Below are 14,953 nucleotides of genomic sequence, written 5' to 3'. Positions count from 1 at the left end.
TGTCAGAATATCCTTTTTCTTTTCTTTCTTTCTTTCTTTCTTTCTTTTTTTTTTTTTTTTTTTTGCTTTAAATAATATCTTAGAGTTTGTGACCCACCGTGGTGCTGACCCTAATGGAGGAAAGGAGCCAGTTTATACTGGTCAGTATTTATAAGGTACAAGAATTTACTGATACTGGTGTTTCCATGAGAAACTTTAAGTGTTTCTCTATTTTACATTCAAATAAATGAACTTATTCCCTTCAACAGTGATTTGAAATGGAAAAGATGGTGGTTGTTATTGTTTTTATTTGGCAAAACAGGTGCTGGCTTGGAAAGTTAGATAATAAAAATGTTAGGTTTATTAAATCTGTAGGTAGATAGTGGTGTATGTACAAGCTAATATCTCTAGCTATTACATTAGCATAATAGCAGTTTAATTTCATATCTCTTCTTCAAAACATCTTCATAAGATTTCCATGAAGTGGAAAAGGTAATTTTTTTTTTTCTTTTCATGTGAAAGCACAGCTTCTGGATTACTTTGGTAATTAGAGCTAGGGCTCACGGTTTTCTCTTGAGTTAACTTTATTCCTGGACCAATTTGCATCGAATTACTACGTAGAATTAACTTGGTGAAATGTTTTTATTTTTGCCCCATTAAAGTTATGGGTTGATGGGGATGCCTGGGTGGCTCATTCAGTTTAAGTGTCCAACTTTGTGGCCAAAGTCGTGGTCTCAGGGCTCTTGAGTTCAAGCCCTGTGTCAGACTCTGTGCTCACAGCTCAGAACCTGGAGCCTGCTTCAGTTTTCTGTGTCTTCCTCTTTCTTTGATCCTTCTCTGCTTGTGCTCTCTCTCTCTCTTAAACATAAACATTAAAAAATTTTTAAAAAGTTGTGGGTTGATGAATTTACAGAACGTTTCCTCTCCTGTATAAATACAGTATTCAAAAAAAAAAAATCACTGATGTGAACTCATTTCACCAGGGTGCATTATAATCTAACTTGAAAACAAGTCCTCTTCCCCACAATATACTTTATTTTAGGAAATATTGCATAAATGCCTACTTTGTATCAGGCACTGGGCATAATGCTTGGTGTACAATGGAGAAGTCCCTGCTTTGCTAACTGAAGAGATGATGGAAAGTAGTGGCTCATCTTGTAGAAAAATAGGTATTAGTCTTTAACACCTATAGTTAATAGAATTTCTGATTAGATTGGTAGAGGAGTCCTAGGGAGCATTAGCTAGGTTGTCAATAGTAGTATGGCAGCTGTGATAAAAAATCAGGGGAGTATCAGACATCCAGGTGGCCACTTCTCTAAGCATTTGAGGGCCTTAAGGATGGTGTTGTCTATAGTTGAAAGTTCAAGTGTGGGTAGCAGCTTGATCTAATGGAAGCTCTGACTTTATAGTCCAGAGAGCTGGATTCTAATCTTTGCTGTCACATTAACTAGCCTTGTAACTTTGGACAAATCCTGTGTCTCTGAGTACAACATATACACTTTTATACCATAGTTTCTTTATCCGTGGTTGGAATCTGTCATGGTAAATTATTGTCTTCAGTTCTCACATGAGATGTTTGTCTTTGGATCACAGGTACCCTCTTACCAATTATACTTTTGGTACAAAAGAGCCCCTCTATGAGAAGGACAGCTCTGTTGCAGCCAGATTTCAGCGCATGAGGGAGGAATTTGATAAAATTGGAATGAGAAGGACCGTAGAAGGGGTTCTGATTGTCCATGAACACCGGCTACCACATGTGTTACTGCTGCAGCTGGGCACAACTTTCTTCAAATTGTAAGTGTCACTGGAAATTAACAGCAAGACAACTTTTAGGATTGCTGTTTTATGCAGCTTTGGAATACAGTTTTAGACCTTAGTCATTTATTTCCGCAAACACTACTGTTAATGGAGTCTTCAGAAAGAGGAATTCATAAGTCATTTTCCTCCAGGGTAGTGCTCATTTATTGCCTAATTAGAAATCTGCATGTGTCTGTATATTGCTAATAATTGAGCCTGATAGAAGCCCTGTACAGCAAATAAGTCCAAATTCAATTTCTAGGTATCATTGTAGCATTACAAAGAACAATTGATATTATTTCTTTCTTAGGATGAATAGTGTTTATTTTTCTTAAAATGACTTACATATTTATAGATAACTATTTAGTTTTATCATTTAAACTTATAAATCTCTCAGTATTATACATTTAGCCCACAACTATTTGACCAGATTATACCAAAAAGGTCAAATCCTTAGATAGGAATTCTTGAAAAATGTCCCATTTTTCAGACCTAAAGAATGTGGTCCACTGCCTCTCTGGGCGAATGTCCCATTTTTCAGACCTAAAGAATGTGGTCCACTGCCTCTCTGGGCGTTTCTAGAATCCATTTTCACCAGATAGCTTCCAGAGAGAAGAGATTGGGATGGACTCATGGCCAGCAGTTATATTTGTTATGTTACACGTTTTGTTTGTTTAAAACTAGGGTTTGTGTACTGTTAGTCTGGTGACTTAATACAATGAATTCAACTTTCTAGCACATTCTTTCCCCTCCCTTTACATTTGTTTGCTTTGATTGCCTTAGCCAACATTGAAATATGTGTTATTCAGTTACATGATAGAAATTAAGCATTATTTTTTTTTCTTCCTGTTACCCTAAAATTGTATTAAGTTGAAAGCTGAAATTCTTAACTTTTATACAGACCTGGTGGTGAACTTAACCCTGGAGAAGATGAAGTTGAAGGACTAAAACGCTTAATGACAGAGGTATTTTTCCATTTAACCACTTTTGCAGTTTGATTCTTGCCCTGAATACCACCAACTTAATGGATAATTAGGCTTTTTATCTCTTGTGGAAAGGATAAATTTATTTTGAATAGTTTTCAATAAATAAAACATAAACAACAGTGTTACTACAATGTTTAATTTCTGCAAGTTGATCTTGTGCTTTATCTTAACTTTTTTTGTTGTTGTAATGTTGTTGTAACAATAATGGTTAATAAAAGCCAACATTTATTGAGTACTTATTGTGCTAGGCACTGTTCTGAGTGCTTTACATGCAATAACTCCTTCAACCATCACAATAGCCCTTGGAGGAAGTACTATTATTAATCCCATTTTACCCATTGGGATACTGGGCCCAGAGGTTCAAGTAACTTGCTTGATGTTTATAGCTAGTATGTCATGTGGCTAGAGATTTGAATGTAGTATTATTCCAGTGTAGACCGCTATAGGGTTTTGACAAGAGAATGATTACTGTTAAATACCTATTTTCGTTTTTGCACTTTTATCTTTTAACCTTCACTCAAATTGTGCCACCTTTTAAAAGCACTCTAATGTCTGCCTCTAAAGACTAGGGGCCAAATGTATATAGATGCTCGAGATTTTGAGATTGCAGGTTGTTTTCACTTTTTAGCATGCAGTCCTTCCCTCTTTAATTGCAAAACTAATATATGTTTTGTGCCAAAACCTTGGCAGATACAGAAAAGCAGAAGGAGAAACAAAGCTAAAATCACCTGTAATTCTACCACTTTGACCTACTGGTTTATCTTTCCAGTATTTTTTCTAGTGCATTGTAACTTTTAAATATTGTGCTGTGCTTAGACTTCCATTCATGTGTGGTTGATTGGACCTAGTTGCTTAGCTCAGCTCCTTCTCAAAACTCCACCAAAAAGGAAGTAAAGAGTTTTTGTTTTTTTATTTAAGATATAAAGTCAGTAGGATTGAAGGAGTGTAAGATGAGACAAAAGCGAAAAAGAAATTTTAGGAGCTAGAAAGCAGATGGGCAAGTCACATCTGTCTTAGCAGAAACTCTCAACAGGAATGTAGTCCAGGACCTAGCACTACAGAGCAAAAGGTTGAAGGATTGGAAGTGCCAGGTGCCCATGAAAGTGGGGGCATGCATGGACTGAAAACTGGGTTGATTGACAGTTTGTATAGGACATATTTCTATATCTAGGTCATCTTCCCCACTCTGTACAGTTAGACAAAGACTAGCTGGTGATTGATTGTCAGTAGCTATTCACTCAGAGAACACTAAGCATTGAAAAAGTAGAGGAGATGAGAATAAGTGAGAGTTTACATCCTCAGTAGTGAGACTTCTAGACTTCTACTAGACTCATAAAATGGTGACAACTAGGCTTACATACATACCCTGGGCTGAAGGTTGGAGGTTTTGTTTCTGGAGAAAGTGGCCAGTCCAAAACAAACAACCCTCCAGATGATAGTATTTGAGAATCTTCCCAAAGAACAGTGTGATCCTATCACAGAGGGGTGATAGTTAAGCATCTTAATTGGTTTACCCCTAATTGTGAGCCAGGCTTTTGGAGAAAGTGTCTTAAGAAGAAAGAGAGTAAAAGAAGCAAATGAAAGTCAACAGAAACAGAAAACTCAGCAACAAAATTATGACTCGTATTTTTGGTGTGATGAAAGGAGATAGCTCATGTGTGGAACACTGTGCCATAAAAAAGACTATTCAGCCAACAAGAAAGAACCCATGATATTAAAATGTTAGCAGAAACAAAAAATTCAGTAGAGGGTTAAAAGATTGAATTGGCAAAATCTAGAAAGTAGAATGAAAAGGTAAGAAAAGACAAAATTAGTGGGTCATTCTAGAAGGACCAGAATAGATTATAGATAAATAGAACAAAGGAGGAATAGCAAAACAATAACTCAAGAAAATTTCCCAAACGCAAATAACATGAGTTTTCAGATTAAAAAAGACCTATTGGCCTTCCCTCTATAATGAATGTTAAAAGATCCATGCAAAGGCATATCATCATGAAATTTTATTTTTTTTATTTTAGAGAGAGAGAGCATGTGGGCAGAATAGAGGGATGGTGGGGGAGGGAAGAGAGAGATAATCTTAAGCAGGGTCCATGCTCAGTGCAGAGCCCAACACAGGTCTCGATCCCATGACCCCAGGATCATGACCTGAGCCAAAATCGAGTCAGATGCTCAACCAACTGAGCCACCCAGGCGCTCCTGAAATTTTAAGTATGTAAGGATAAAGAGAAGATCCTAAAAACTTCCAAAGTTGGGGAGGGGAGGAGAGACAGGAATTAAATCCAAAGCATCAAAATTAGAAATGGTATTGTCTTCCTAGAAATAACACTGAAGTTAAAAGGTCTGGGAACATGCCTTTGTAATTCTGAGAGAACATGATTTCTGTCATAGAATTTTCTGTCTAATCAAACCATAAATCAAATGTGCAGGTAAAAAATTTATTTCTAGACCTACAGTTTCCAGACATATATCTCTTGTACCTTTTCCCAGGAAACTCCCGGGAGCTTCCTGGGAGGGTGTTCACCACCAAAATGAAAGAAAAAAAACTAAGAAGATACAGTATTCAGAATATAGAGAGGATCTAACAACACAGGAAAGAGGAAAAGGGAAGTCCTAGGCCTCCAACTGTGAGGCAGGGCTGAGAGCATCTACAGAGTGGTGGAGGATATAGAAAGTCTGTCAGTGGGGCGCCAGGGTGGATCAGTTGGTTGAGTGATGTCGGACTTTCGATTTTGGCTCAGGTCATGACCCTGGGGTCATGGGATTGAGCCCTGCATTGGGCTCCAAGCTAGATGTGGAGCCTGCTTGGGATTCTCTCTCTCTTCTTCTCCCTCCCTCTGCTCCTCTCCCCCAGTTGTGTGTGTGTGCTCTCTCTCTCTCTCTCTCCAAAACAAAACAAAAGTGTCTTAGGAAAAAATGAAAGTGATAGAAAATTTGATGTTTTGAGAAAAATTTAAATTCTTGGGAGAATGTGGAGATGAAGTAGTGATAGTGAATGATAGGGATATATGAGATAGTTATTAACTCTGAAAGAAAAGGTTAGTTGCGTAGTAACAAAATGTAATTACGGTTTACTAAACACTCTGGTGTGTCTGATTCACCTAGTTACAGTAATTTAAGTACTGAATATAAACTTAATCAAATGGTGGAGGAGAAAGTATGAATGGAGGATGTAATTTTTGAGATCCAAATTCTCACCCACAGTAGAGGGTGTTAATGGTTTTTTTTCTTTAGGTTTATAAAAACATAATAAGGTAATCAAAAAATGCCAAAAAGAATGCATTGAAAGTGTAAATGTAGTGGAGAATCCTGATAAACACTACCTCAGTCGGGTGATCAAGATTAACATCAGTGAGGGGCACCTGGGTGGCTCAGTCGGTTGAGCGTCCGACTTCGGCTCAGGTCACGATCTCGCGGTATGTGAGTTCGAGCCCCGCGTCGGGCTCTGTGCTGACTGCTCAGAGCCTGGAACCTGTTTCAGATTCTGTGTCTCCCTCTCTCTCTGACCCTCCCCCGTTCGTGCTCTGTCTCTCTCTGTCTCAAAAATAAATAAACGTTAAAAAAAAAAATTTTTTTTTAAAAAAAAGATTAACATCAGTGAAAAGTCCTCCCGATAGAACGTGCCCTGATGTGATGTGATGAGAATGGTACTTTAGCTCTGTGGTCTTCCTCTCCAAACTTCCCAAAATCTATAATCCCAGTCTAATTGAGCATTTTGCAAAATATCTGATCAGTGTTCCTTAAAACTGTGAAGATCATCAAAAACAAGGAAACTTTGAGAAACTGTTACAGTCTATGGGAAAAATTGTGCATAATTTAAATGTAGTAGCTTAGAGGAGATTCTGGGACTAGAAAAGGACATTAGTTAAAAACTAAGGATATCGCAATAAAGTATGGGCTTCCAGTTGATTATAAAGTATCAGTATTGGTTCCTTAGTTGTAACAAACGTCCTGTCCTATTATGAGATGTTAATAATAGGGGAAACCGGGTATGGGATATATAGGAAGTCTGTAGCATCTTTGCATTTTTTTTTTTTCAGTAAATCTGGAGCAGTTTTTTGTTCGTTTGTTTCAAGTTTTTAAATTGTGACTAACATGTAGTATAATATTAGTTTCAGGAATAGAAGTTAGTGATCCATCAGTTGCTCATTACAACAATAATAACCCATCACCCATTTATCCCATCATCCTGCCTACCTTCTCTCCAGCAACCCTCTGAAACTTAAACAGTTTATTTAAAAACAAGGGGAATGCTTGTAAAAATAGAGGCAAGTATTGGAAAACAGCTAAGAGTTGAAAGTTGTAGCCAGTGGAAATTGGGAAAGTGGGACAGGGAACTTCTCATGGTAAACCTTGTAGAACCATGTTCGACCAATAAAAATGTATGGAGTGTGATTTTGATTAAAATAACTTAAGTCTAATGTAATGCTGCACAGATTTATAAAAATGAGAATTGTGAATTTGGAACACTTTTTTCTATAATTTAGGTAGGTGGGTGATTTACATAAGCCTCAGCTTGATTCTGGAAACACTGTTGTATGTATGGCATTAGCTGATGTAAGTAATTCATCACCTTTGGTTTTCCATGTGTGGTCAGGATGTAACAACAGATTCGTTGGTCCTGTATAGTTATGTTGATGCTAGATTGCCATTTTGGAACTAATAGTGTATGTCTTGGGCCAAGTGACACAGGTAATATTAGATAAAAAGTCATAAAGAGGAAATCTATATTTTCACAAAAGAAGGATATAAATGGATTGTTTATTGGGTGTCTTATTTCTTTTTAACAGATCCTGGGTCGTCAAGATGGAGTCCTGCAAGACTGGGTCATTGATGACTGCATTGGTAACTGGTGGAGACCAAATTTTGAACCTCCTCAGGTCAGTGCTCATTTACATTTGCTGGGCATTTGGGTAAGTAGAAAACGAATTTAATTCTAGCCATTTGAAAAGAGTGTAGTAGAATTTGACTTGAAATTTTCTTTTCTCTCTCCTTAATTTAGATAAAAAATGAAAAAGCCAAGCATTTGTTCTTTTAAAGGAAAATTTCAAACATACAAAAGTAGAAGGAATAGTGAAAATACATGAATCCCATTACCTGTCATCCACAGGTTAACAGTTAGCAACTCATGGTCAGACTTCACCTGCAACCCCATTTCCCCTGCTCTCACCTTGGATTATTTTGGAACAAATCCTAGGTATCATTTGGAATGTAAATATTTCAGTATGTATTTCTAAAACACAAGGGTCTTTTTAAAAACACGACCACAATACACATTCTCACATTAATAAATTATTCCATGAGCTCATTAAATATGTATATCCCTTGACTAGTTTCAAGTTTTATTTTTATTTTGTTTTCTAATTTGTTTAAATTAGGATAGTCTCTTAAATCTCTTTTGGCTGGTTGGTTTCCTACTTCTTTTTTTCCTTGTAATTTATTTGTTAATGAAAGCAAGCTATTTAAAGTCTTTTGTGTTTCCATTGCTGATTGCATCTGCCTGTTGTCCTTGAACATGTAGCTCTTTGGCTTCTGTGCTGTAAACTGGTAGTTAGATCAAGAGGCTGGATTTGGCTGATGAGGGAGTGCAAGGCTTACTTACCATAGGCAGTATATTGTTTATTGCTGCATAATAAATGATCCCCAAACTTAGCAGCTTAAAACAGCAAACATTCGTTATCTTCATTTCTCAGGTTCAGGCATCTGGGAGCTGCTTAGCTGTGTAGTTCTGGCTCATGGTCTCATGAAGTTATGGTCAGGTTGTCAGTGGGATTGCATCCCCTCCAGGCTGGACTCAGGCTGAAGGATCTAATCCCAGGTTCACACATGTGTTTGTCAGCGGGCCTCTCCTCCTGGACTGTTGGACTGAAGGCTTCAGTTCCTTGTTGGGTGTTGACCCTAGGCCTCTCTGTTACTGTGAGAGCGTCTCCACAGTGTAACTCCCAGTAAGGCAGCGGGCTTCCACTAGAGCTTGAGATCCGATATAGAGATAGTGACAGAGAGAGTGCTCAAGGAGGAAGTTGTGGTCTATTATAACCTGATCTTGACAGTGTCATACCATCACTTACTTCTGTATGCTATTGGTTGCACAAGCCAACATGGTACGTTGTAGGAGGGCACTGCACAAAGGTGTGGATACCGGGAGACCGTGGGGGTCATCTTGGAGGATGGCTGCCACCGATGGTATCGTGCACTTCCATCAGAAGTTTTTTAATGTCTGGTTGTCTCTTTCTGTAATGTTAGTGGCTCATTGATAATAGTTTTTTGGGTTTCATTACGGTTGTGGTAGTTTTATTAAGGAAAACTTCTCTCATCAACTATTTGGTTACCGTGAGGTATAGTTTGTATAGGAAAGAATAGATGCGTCTTTTCATAAGAATGAATGAATTTATTAGTATCCTCCAAAGATGTTATTCAAGAGAAAGAATAAGACAAAGACTTGGGTACAGACATTTTGTTTGGGAAGTGATCCCAGAAAGCAATAGACTGATGGGAGAGGGCAACCAGAAACAGCAATAGTCAAAAAAAGAAGGGCACATAATTGATTTTATTATAACTGGGCAACTGGATCCTGCTGAGGACTGTGAGGAACCATGTGGAATGTACCAAATTGTTCCATTAGAAGGATGGAAGACTGGAGATTCATACCCCATTGGATAGGGGTTAAATTAACTCCCTTGCACTTTCATGTTGAGTCTGAGCATTGGTTGATTTTTGGGGGCTTTGGAAATGCTTTGAGGCTGAAAAGCAGAGACTGAGACAGTGGCAGCAAGCTGGGAGCTTTCTAGCACTTCCCAACACAGCTGCCCTGAAATCTGAAGTGGGATGGGATCTGAGGTGGGTGATGAGGGGCACAAAAAGTGTGTTTCATTGACCTTTTAAAGTGTCATATGACCTCATGGATTTAAATACATGTGTTGTGTTTTAATCCATTGTAATGATTGATGATGGTACTGATGTCCAAGTTTTCTCACCTTTAACTGATGAGAGCCTCTGATCCTGAATCCTGTAGACAAGGCTCTATGACTTGGATACCTTCTTTGCATTATGTGGTGTTCCAGGTTAAGAATCATACAAAATACCAACCAAGTAAAGATTAGGTTATTGTGTCTGTCCTCTTCCTTCTGACTCTCTAGTATAGCTGAAGGATAGGAAGATAAGGCGCTGTGGAAGCTGGTGCTAGTACTCACTCCCTGAGGATTGTCCCGGCCTTATTAAGAAAGTATCCGCTATCTGGAAATAGTGAAGTTCTGGTCCAAAGATACATGAAACAATTATTGTAAACTTTTTATGGTTTCTTGAACATTCTTTGATCGAACTGGAAGCTCAGTAATAAAAGTTTTCCAGGCTACTTTCTAAATGCCCTCATCTCCCCTACCGAAGTGCTAGGACAGTTACTTTAATTCACTGAACCCTAGGGTTGGCTCTGCTACCATGAGGTGTAACGCAGGTGTTGTGTGTAGGTGTTACATGTTTATTTAATACACTTGGGATAGTGGTTAGGTGTCAGTGGGAAAAGAGCATGACACCGTCTCCCTGTCTTTTTGTATAAAGTGCCCTTGGCTTAAAATAAACACCAAGAGGAAGACTGGAGAAGAAAGGTTTAAAAGAAAAGGAACATGTAGCCATAAGTAGAAGAAAATTGGGGTAATTAATGCCAGTCACTTTGGTTTGGTCATGGTGTGGGAGCTTCTGTTTTATGTGAACCACAGGTCTCCCATAGCCTGTGCTATTCAAACTACTACTTACCTTTTTGTTTGTTACTGCCAGTGCCTGGTTTTCATGATCATGTAGGGAGCCTCCAAAGCCTGGGATGGTTGTCTTCGTTCATCATACTTTAGGGATGGCTGTGCTGTGTAATTATTCTGACTGGAATACTGAGATAATCCAGTGAGGGGTAGCATAGTGGGAAGTAACAGGCTTTTATGGTGTGATGATGGTTGAATAGATGAGGTTGAATCCTGATGTCACTACTTACTTGTGTAATCTTGGGAAAGACCTTTAGCTTCTCAGTGTAAGTTCTTACATTAAATGTGGGGGATATTACCTTCTTTTGGCTGCCTCTGTTTTATCCTACTCTCCCCTTATATCTGTTTTCAGCATTTTTCAATTGCCCTGCCCTCAAATACAACTCCCAAAGCCAAAGTAGATTTTTCTGAATGTATTATGGGGAGGTGCAGGAGAGATCTGTATCCCAGACTTTTAAAATTTGCTCTGTCAAAATTCTTTCTGAGATTGTAGCCTCCCCTCTCTAATTTTCTTTAGAATCTCTTAAGTTCTCCAAAATATTTTCTGCATTTTCACAAGCAACTTGATTCTCTCCAGCTGATAGGACTCCCCTTCCACTGCTCGTCTCGTGTTCCTGAAGCGTGCATCCGGTGTGTGTGTGGCATCATTGGGGGAGGAGCATCTTGTCAAATGCCTCACGGGCCATATTTAAACTTTTAATATAGCAAATGTGTCCACATCAGAATTCTAGAAAATTGAACTTAGTGATTTTTTTTTTTAAAACAACTTTTATTAGAACAGTACTTAATGTCAGACTTCATTGGGTTGTAAATTTCTCAAGCTGTAAATCCTACGACTGCATATTTAATTGACTTGAATGGTTTTCTACTTATTATGTTGTGTTTATTAAGCATTTGTCTATTAGAACATCTGTTAGGTACTAGGTTTTGGTAAAGGCCAGACTAGAAGGGGTTCTAGTTCTCCCAACAGTATACATTGTATTGGGAAATAAACATATAAAGAAATAATTGAAACCACAGGATACATGTTAAGTAAAATTGTGTTGGGATTATGAGAACTTAGTCTCTAAAGGTTGATATTTGATCGTAAGATATTAAATGGAAGAAGTTGATAAATAAAGGTATGGAGTTGATTAAGGGATGTCTTGGCAAATACAAATTCTTCTCTTTTGCTATTTTAGTATCCGTATATTCCTGCACATATTACAAAACCTAAGGAACATAAGAAGTTGTTTTTGGTTCAACTTCAAGAGAAAGGTAAGTTAGTTTGTTTTCGAAAGCACCCACCTAAAAACTTTTGTAGAGTAATTTCAAGAATACTTCTATTGGTGTTTTCTCCACGTTCCTTAAAATTTTGGATTTATTCTGAAAATAAAAGCACATACTATGTTTGTACAGAATTCACTAGTTTTTCTTATATGTGTGCCAGTCATGCTATAGGGGGGAAAGTAAATTTAACTAGAGCATAAAGTGCCATTTGGTGGCATTTTGAAATAACTCTATTGATACTCACATTGTAACAAACTGAAAATTTTAGATGATCGATGAACTGATTTTTTTTAATACCATATTTAGATCTGTTGTACATTTTAACAAATACTTATTCCATGTCTTAAAAATGGAATTAATAAATTATAAACCCGAGGCTCTGCTCTTCTCCTTGTTCCCAGGGCCAGCACTTCTAAGGTGCTCTTACTTGTTAGCAACATGAACTATGAACTTTGCCCAGAAGATACAACCAAAAAATGTGTTAATGAGAATTACCTTTTTCCTCAAAAGTTTCTCAAATGTAAAACCAGTGAGTGATGAATTTATGAATGAAGTAGAAGCAGTGATTGTATAAGAATTTACAGAAAATGAATACTGTTTTATTTTATTTTAGCCTTGTTTGCAGTCCCTAAAAATTACAAGCTTGTAGCTGCACCATTGTTTGAATTATATGACAATGCACCAGGATATGGACCCATCATTTCCAGTCTCCCTCAGCTTCTGAGCAGGTATAGAAAGTTGAACATTCTGTGGCTGATTAGTCTGAATTGCCAGATTTAAAATATTCTGAGCTGGTTGAGAAGGGGTAATTATGAATTTTGGTTTTTAAGGAAACTAACACGTAGATGGATTCATAGTTCATGTACAAGCCATAGAGTAAATATGACTGACTAAAAAGTGTCCCCAGACTCCTCAAGTTGCAGCATGACATTCTTGTAAATACCAGAAGTGTACCAGCAGTGCTCGTCCCCAAATCTGATTTATTTTGTTTTTACTGTTAAGATTGAAGTCTTCATTCAAAGAAGAGATGGTAAAATGGCAGTCAGCAGTGTATAATAAAAACCAGGGAAGTTATCTGTATAAAAATGTGGAGAATTGAATCTCTTGGTGTAATATGTTCTCTTTCGTCTTCAAAGCCTGCTATAGTTAGGCCTATTGGGTATGTGGGATTAAGTCTTGAATTTTGACATACATGGAGGTTTTTTGTGTTTCTTTCGGCAGGTAGAGTGATAAGTGCATTAAAAAAAAAAGTTGGCTTGTACTGTTTGAGGAGCCTTCTATGGATAGGGATCGCAGAACAATGTGGTGCCTAAGAATATAGATTCTGAGGGCAGTGTTTGGATTTGAATTCTACCTTTAATAACTTCTGGCAGTGTGACCTTGGACAAACTACTGTTTGCTTGTTTCTTCACCTGTAAATCAGGGTGGTAGTCCCCACTTCATAGAATTGTGAGGAGTGAGTCAAATGATGCATCTGAAGTGCTTAACAATAGTGCTAGGCGCCTGGCAAATGCTGACATAAATATTCGTTCAAAAACATTTCCAGTAGTGATTTTGGCTTTCTGTGAAACCTTGTTGATTAGGAAATTGGTCTTTCTATTTTGTTACATGAATCAAACTTTATCTATTGCTCCTCTTGGTCTGATGATGGGTTAAAAGTTGAAGTATGACATAGGAAAAAGAGCCCTGACATCACTTACCAGGTATCAGGAACTGTGCTGAATGGCAGAGTACCATGAGGCATAAAAATTTTCCTTCCCACAAGGAACTTGTTAGTGGATAATTAATCAAATGTACACTCTTAAATTTTGTTTTTAGTTGTAAGTATTTAACAACACTTATTTAATGTGTAAGATCAGACAGGTGAGAGAAAAGTATGTCTCAGTATAGAAAATGCCAATAATGTCAAAGGAGGGCAGAAATGTTCACATTTCTTTATCATCATCTAAGGTAAAAAACTTTGTAAATTATGCTGTTTTTAATAAAGATATTGTTCTTTCTAAAATTCAGGTTCAATTTTATATACAACTGAATTCCTGCACAGTGGAGAAGTAAAAGAAGCCGTCTCTGTGAGCACAGCTATAACACATTGTAGAATAAACATGGTAGACAAGGTTTTTTTTGGTTTTGTTTTGTTTTGTTTTTTATCTCGTCCCCAATCCCTAAATTGCTACCTACTTTCTGTTTGAATAGTAAAGTTAATATGAAGAACTAGATAGTGGTGTAAACAAATGTGATAAAGTTTAATTTACTTTTGGTTCTACTCCTACTTTTTGTACAACATTAAAGAGTATGGACTTCTTTCTATTTGTATTTTTGTTTTTCACATTAAACTTGGAAAATTCTTACAGGTGAGGACTGGTTTTTTTCCCCCCTCGTAGGCTGATGAATATTTAAAGACAATGGCAGATTTAGGTCAGTCGAGTTTATGGGACCCTTGTTCTGAGGTCATAGTTGGGGTATACTCCAAGGCTGTGTTCTAGATTTTTGTGACGAGGAACCTATGTTATTTTTGGGAACTAGATTTGCTTGATGGATCCCAAGGTGTAACTCCTGAAACAAAGCACTCTGAATTGTGCTACAGCAGAGCTGCCAGTATATTACTGACTTGTACATTTTATACTGATACGTTCAGACCTTTGTTCGCAAGCAACAGACCTTAAACATATGAGGAGTCGTTAAAATTGGCTACCTTAGGGAAACTTGTGGGAATTGGTATAAAAAGAGACCCATTGAGAGCTGATTGAGATATTTTTCCTTCACATAATGGAGGTATTAATTATTTGTGTTGTGACATTCTTAGTCATGGTAAAATAGTGGTCTGTAAAGGAAGTTTCTAAAAGTGGGTCTGTTAGGTTTTGAGCTCTTTGGATTGCAAAGTTAGTCATTTCAGTTTATATCCATAGAAACGAAAATTTGGTTTTAGCAAGTGACATAAGCCTTTTCAAAAATATTTTGGAATAATTTGAATCAACTGAAATATAAGGACAGGATAGGGGATAGATTTTATCAGCCTAAGAGAAAAATGCCAAATTTTAAAAGCTCTTTAAAATAACACTACTAAATTAGGATCAAATTTTGGGGAATAAAAAAAGACTCCTAGGGCAAAGGAGTTTGTTGGCTGTGTCATAGCTTAATGGCCAAAGTATTTTGTGTATATGCCTTGTAGCACACTTG

At 37.4% G+C, this 14,953-nt stretch overlaps 1 protein-coding gene across 1 annotated transcript in view; it reads left to right on the top strand.

The window, feature by feature from the left end:
* NUDT21 (nudix hydrolase 21) overlaps window positions 1-14,126 on the top strand; it is a 15,253-nt gene extending 1,127 nt beyond the window's left edge. Inside the window, exons 2-7 of the mRNA XM_049622046.1 lie at window positions 1,573-1,773; window positions 2,678-2,741; window positions 7,550-7,639; window positions 11,689-11,764; window positions 12,390-12,504; window positions 13,787-14,126. Coding sequence (XP_049478003.1) covers window positions 1,573-1,773; window positions 2,678-2,741; window positions 7,550-7,639; window positions 11,689-11,764; window positions 12,390-12,504; window positions 13,787-13,808 — 568 coding nt within the window. The 3' untranslated portion in view covers window positions 13,809-14,126. The remainder of the gene's footprint in view (window positions 1-1,572; window positions 1,774-2,677; window positions 2,742-7,549; window positions 7,640-11,688; window positions 11,765-12,389; window positions 12,505-13,786) is intronic.
* The last annotated feature ends 827 nt before the right edge of the window (window positions 14,127-14,953 follow it).

Source organism: Panthera uncia (assembly GCF_023721935.1).
Source record: "Panthera uncia isolate 11264 chromosome E2 unlocalized genomic scaffold, Puncia_PCG_1.0 HiC_scaffold_19, whole genome shotgun sequence".
NCBI lineage: Eukaryota > Metazoa > Chordata > Mammalia > Carnivora > Felidae > Panthera > Panthera uncia.
This window is presented reverse-complemented; position numbering and strand designations above follow the sequence as displayed.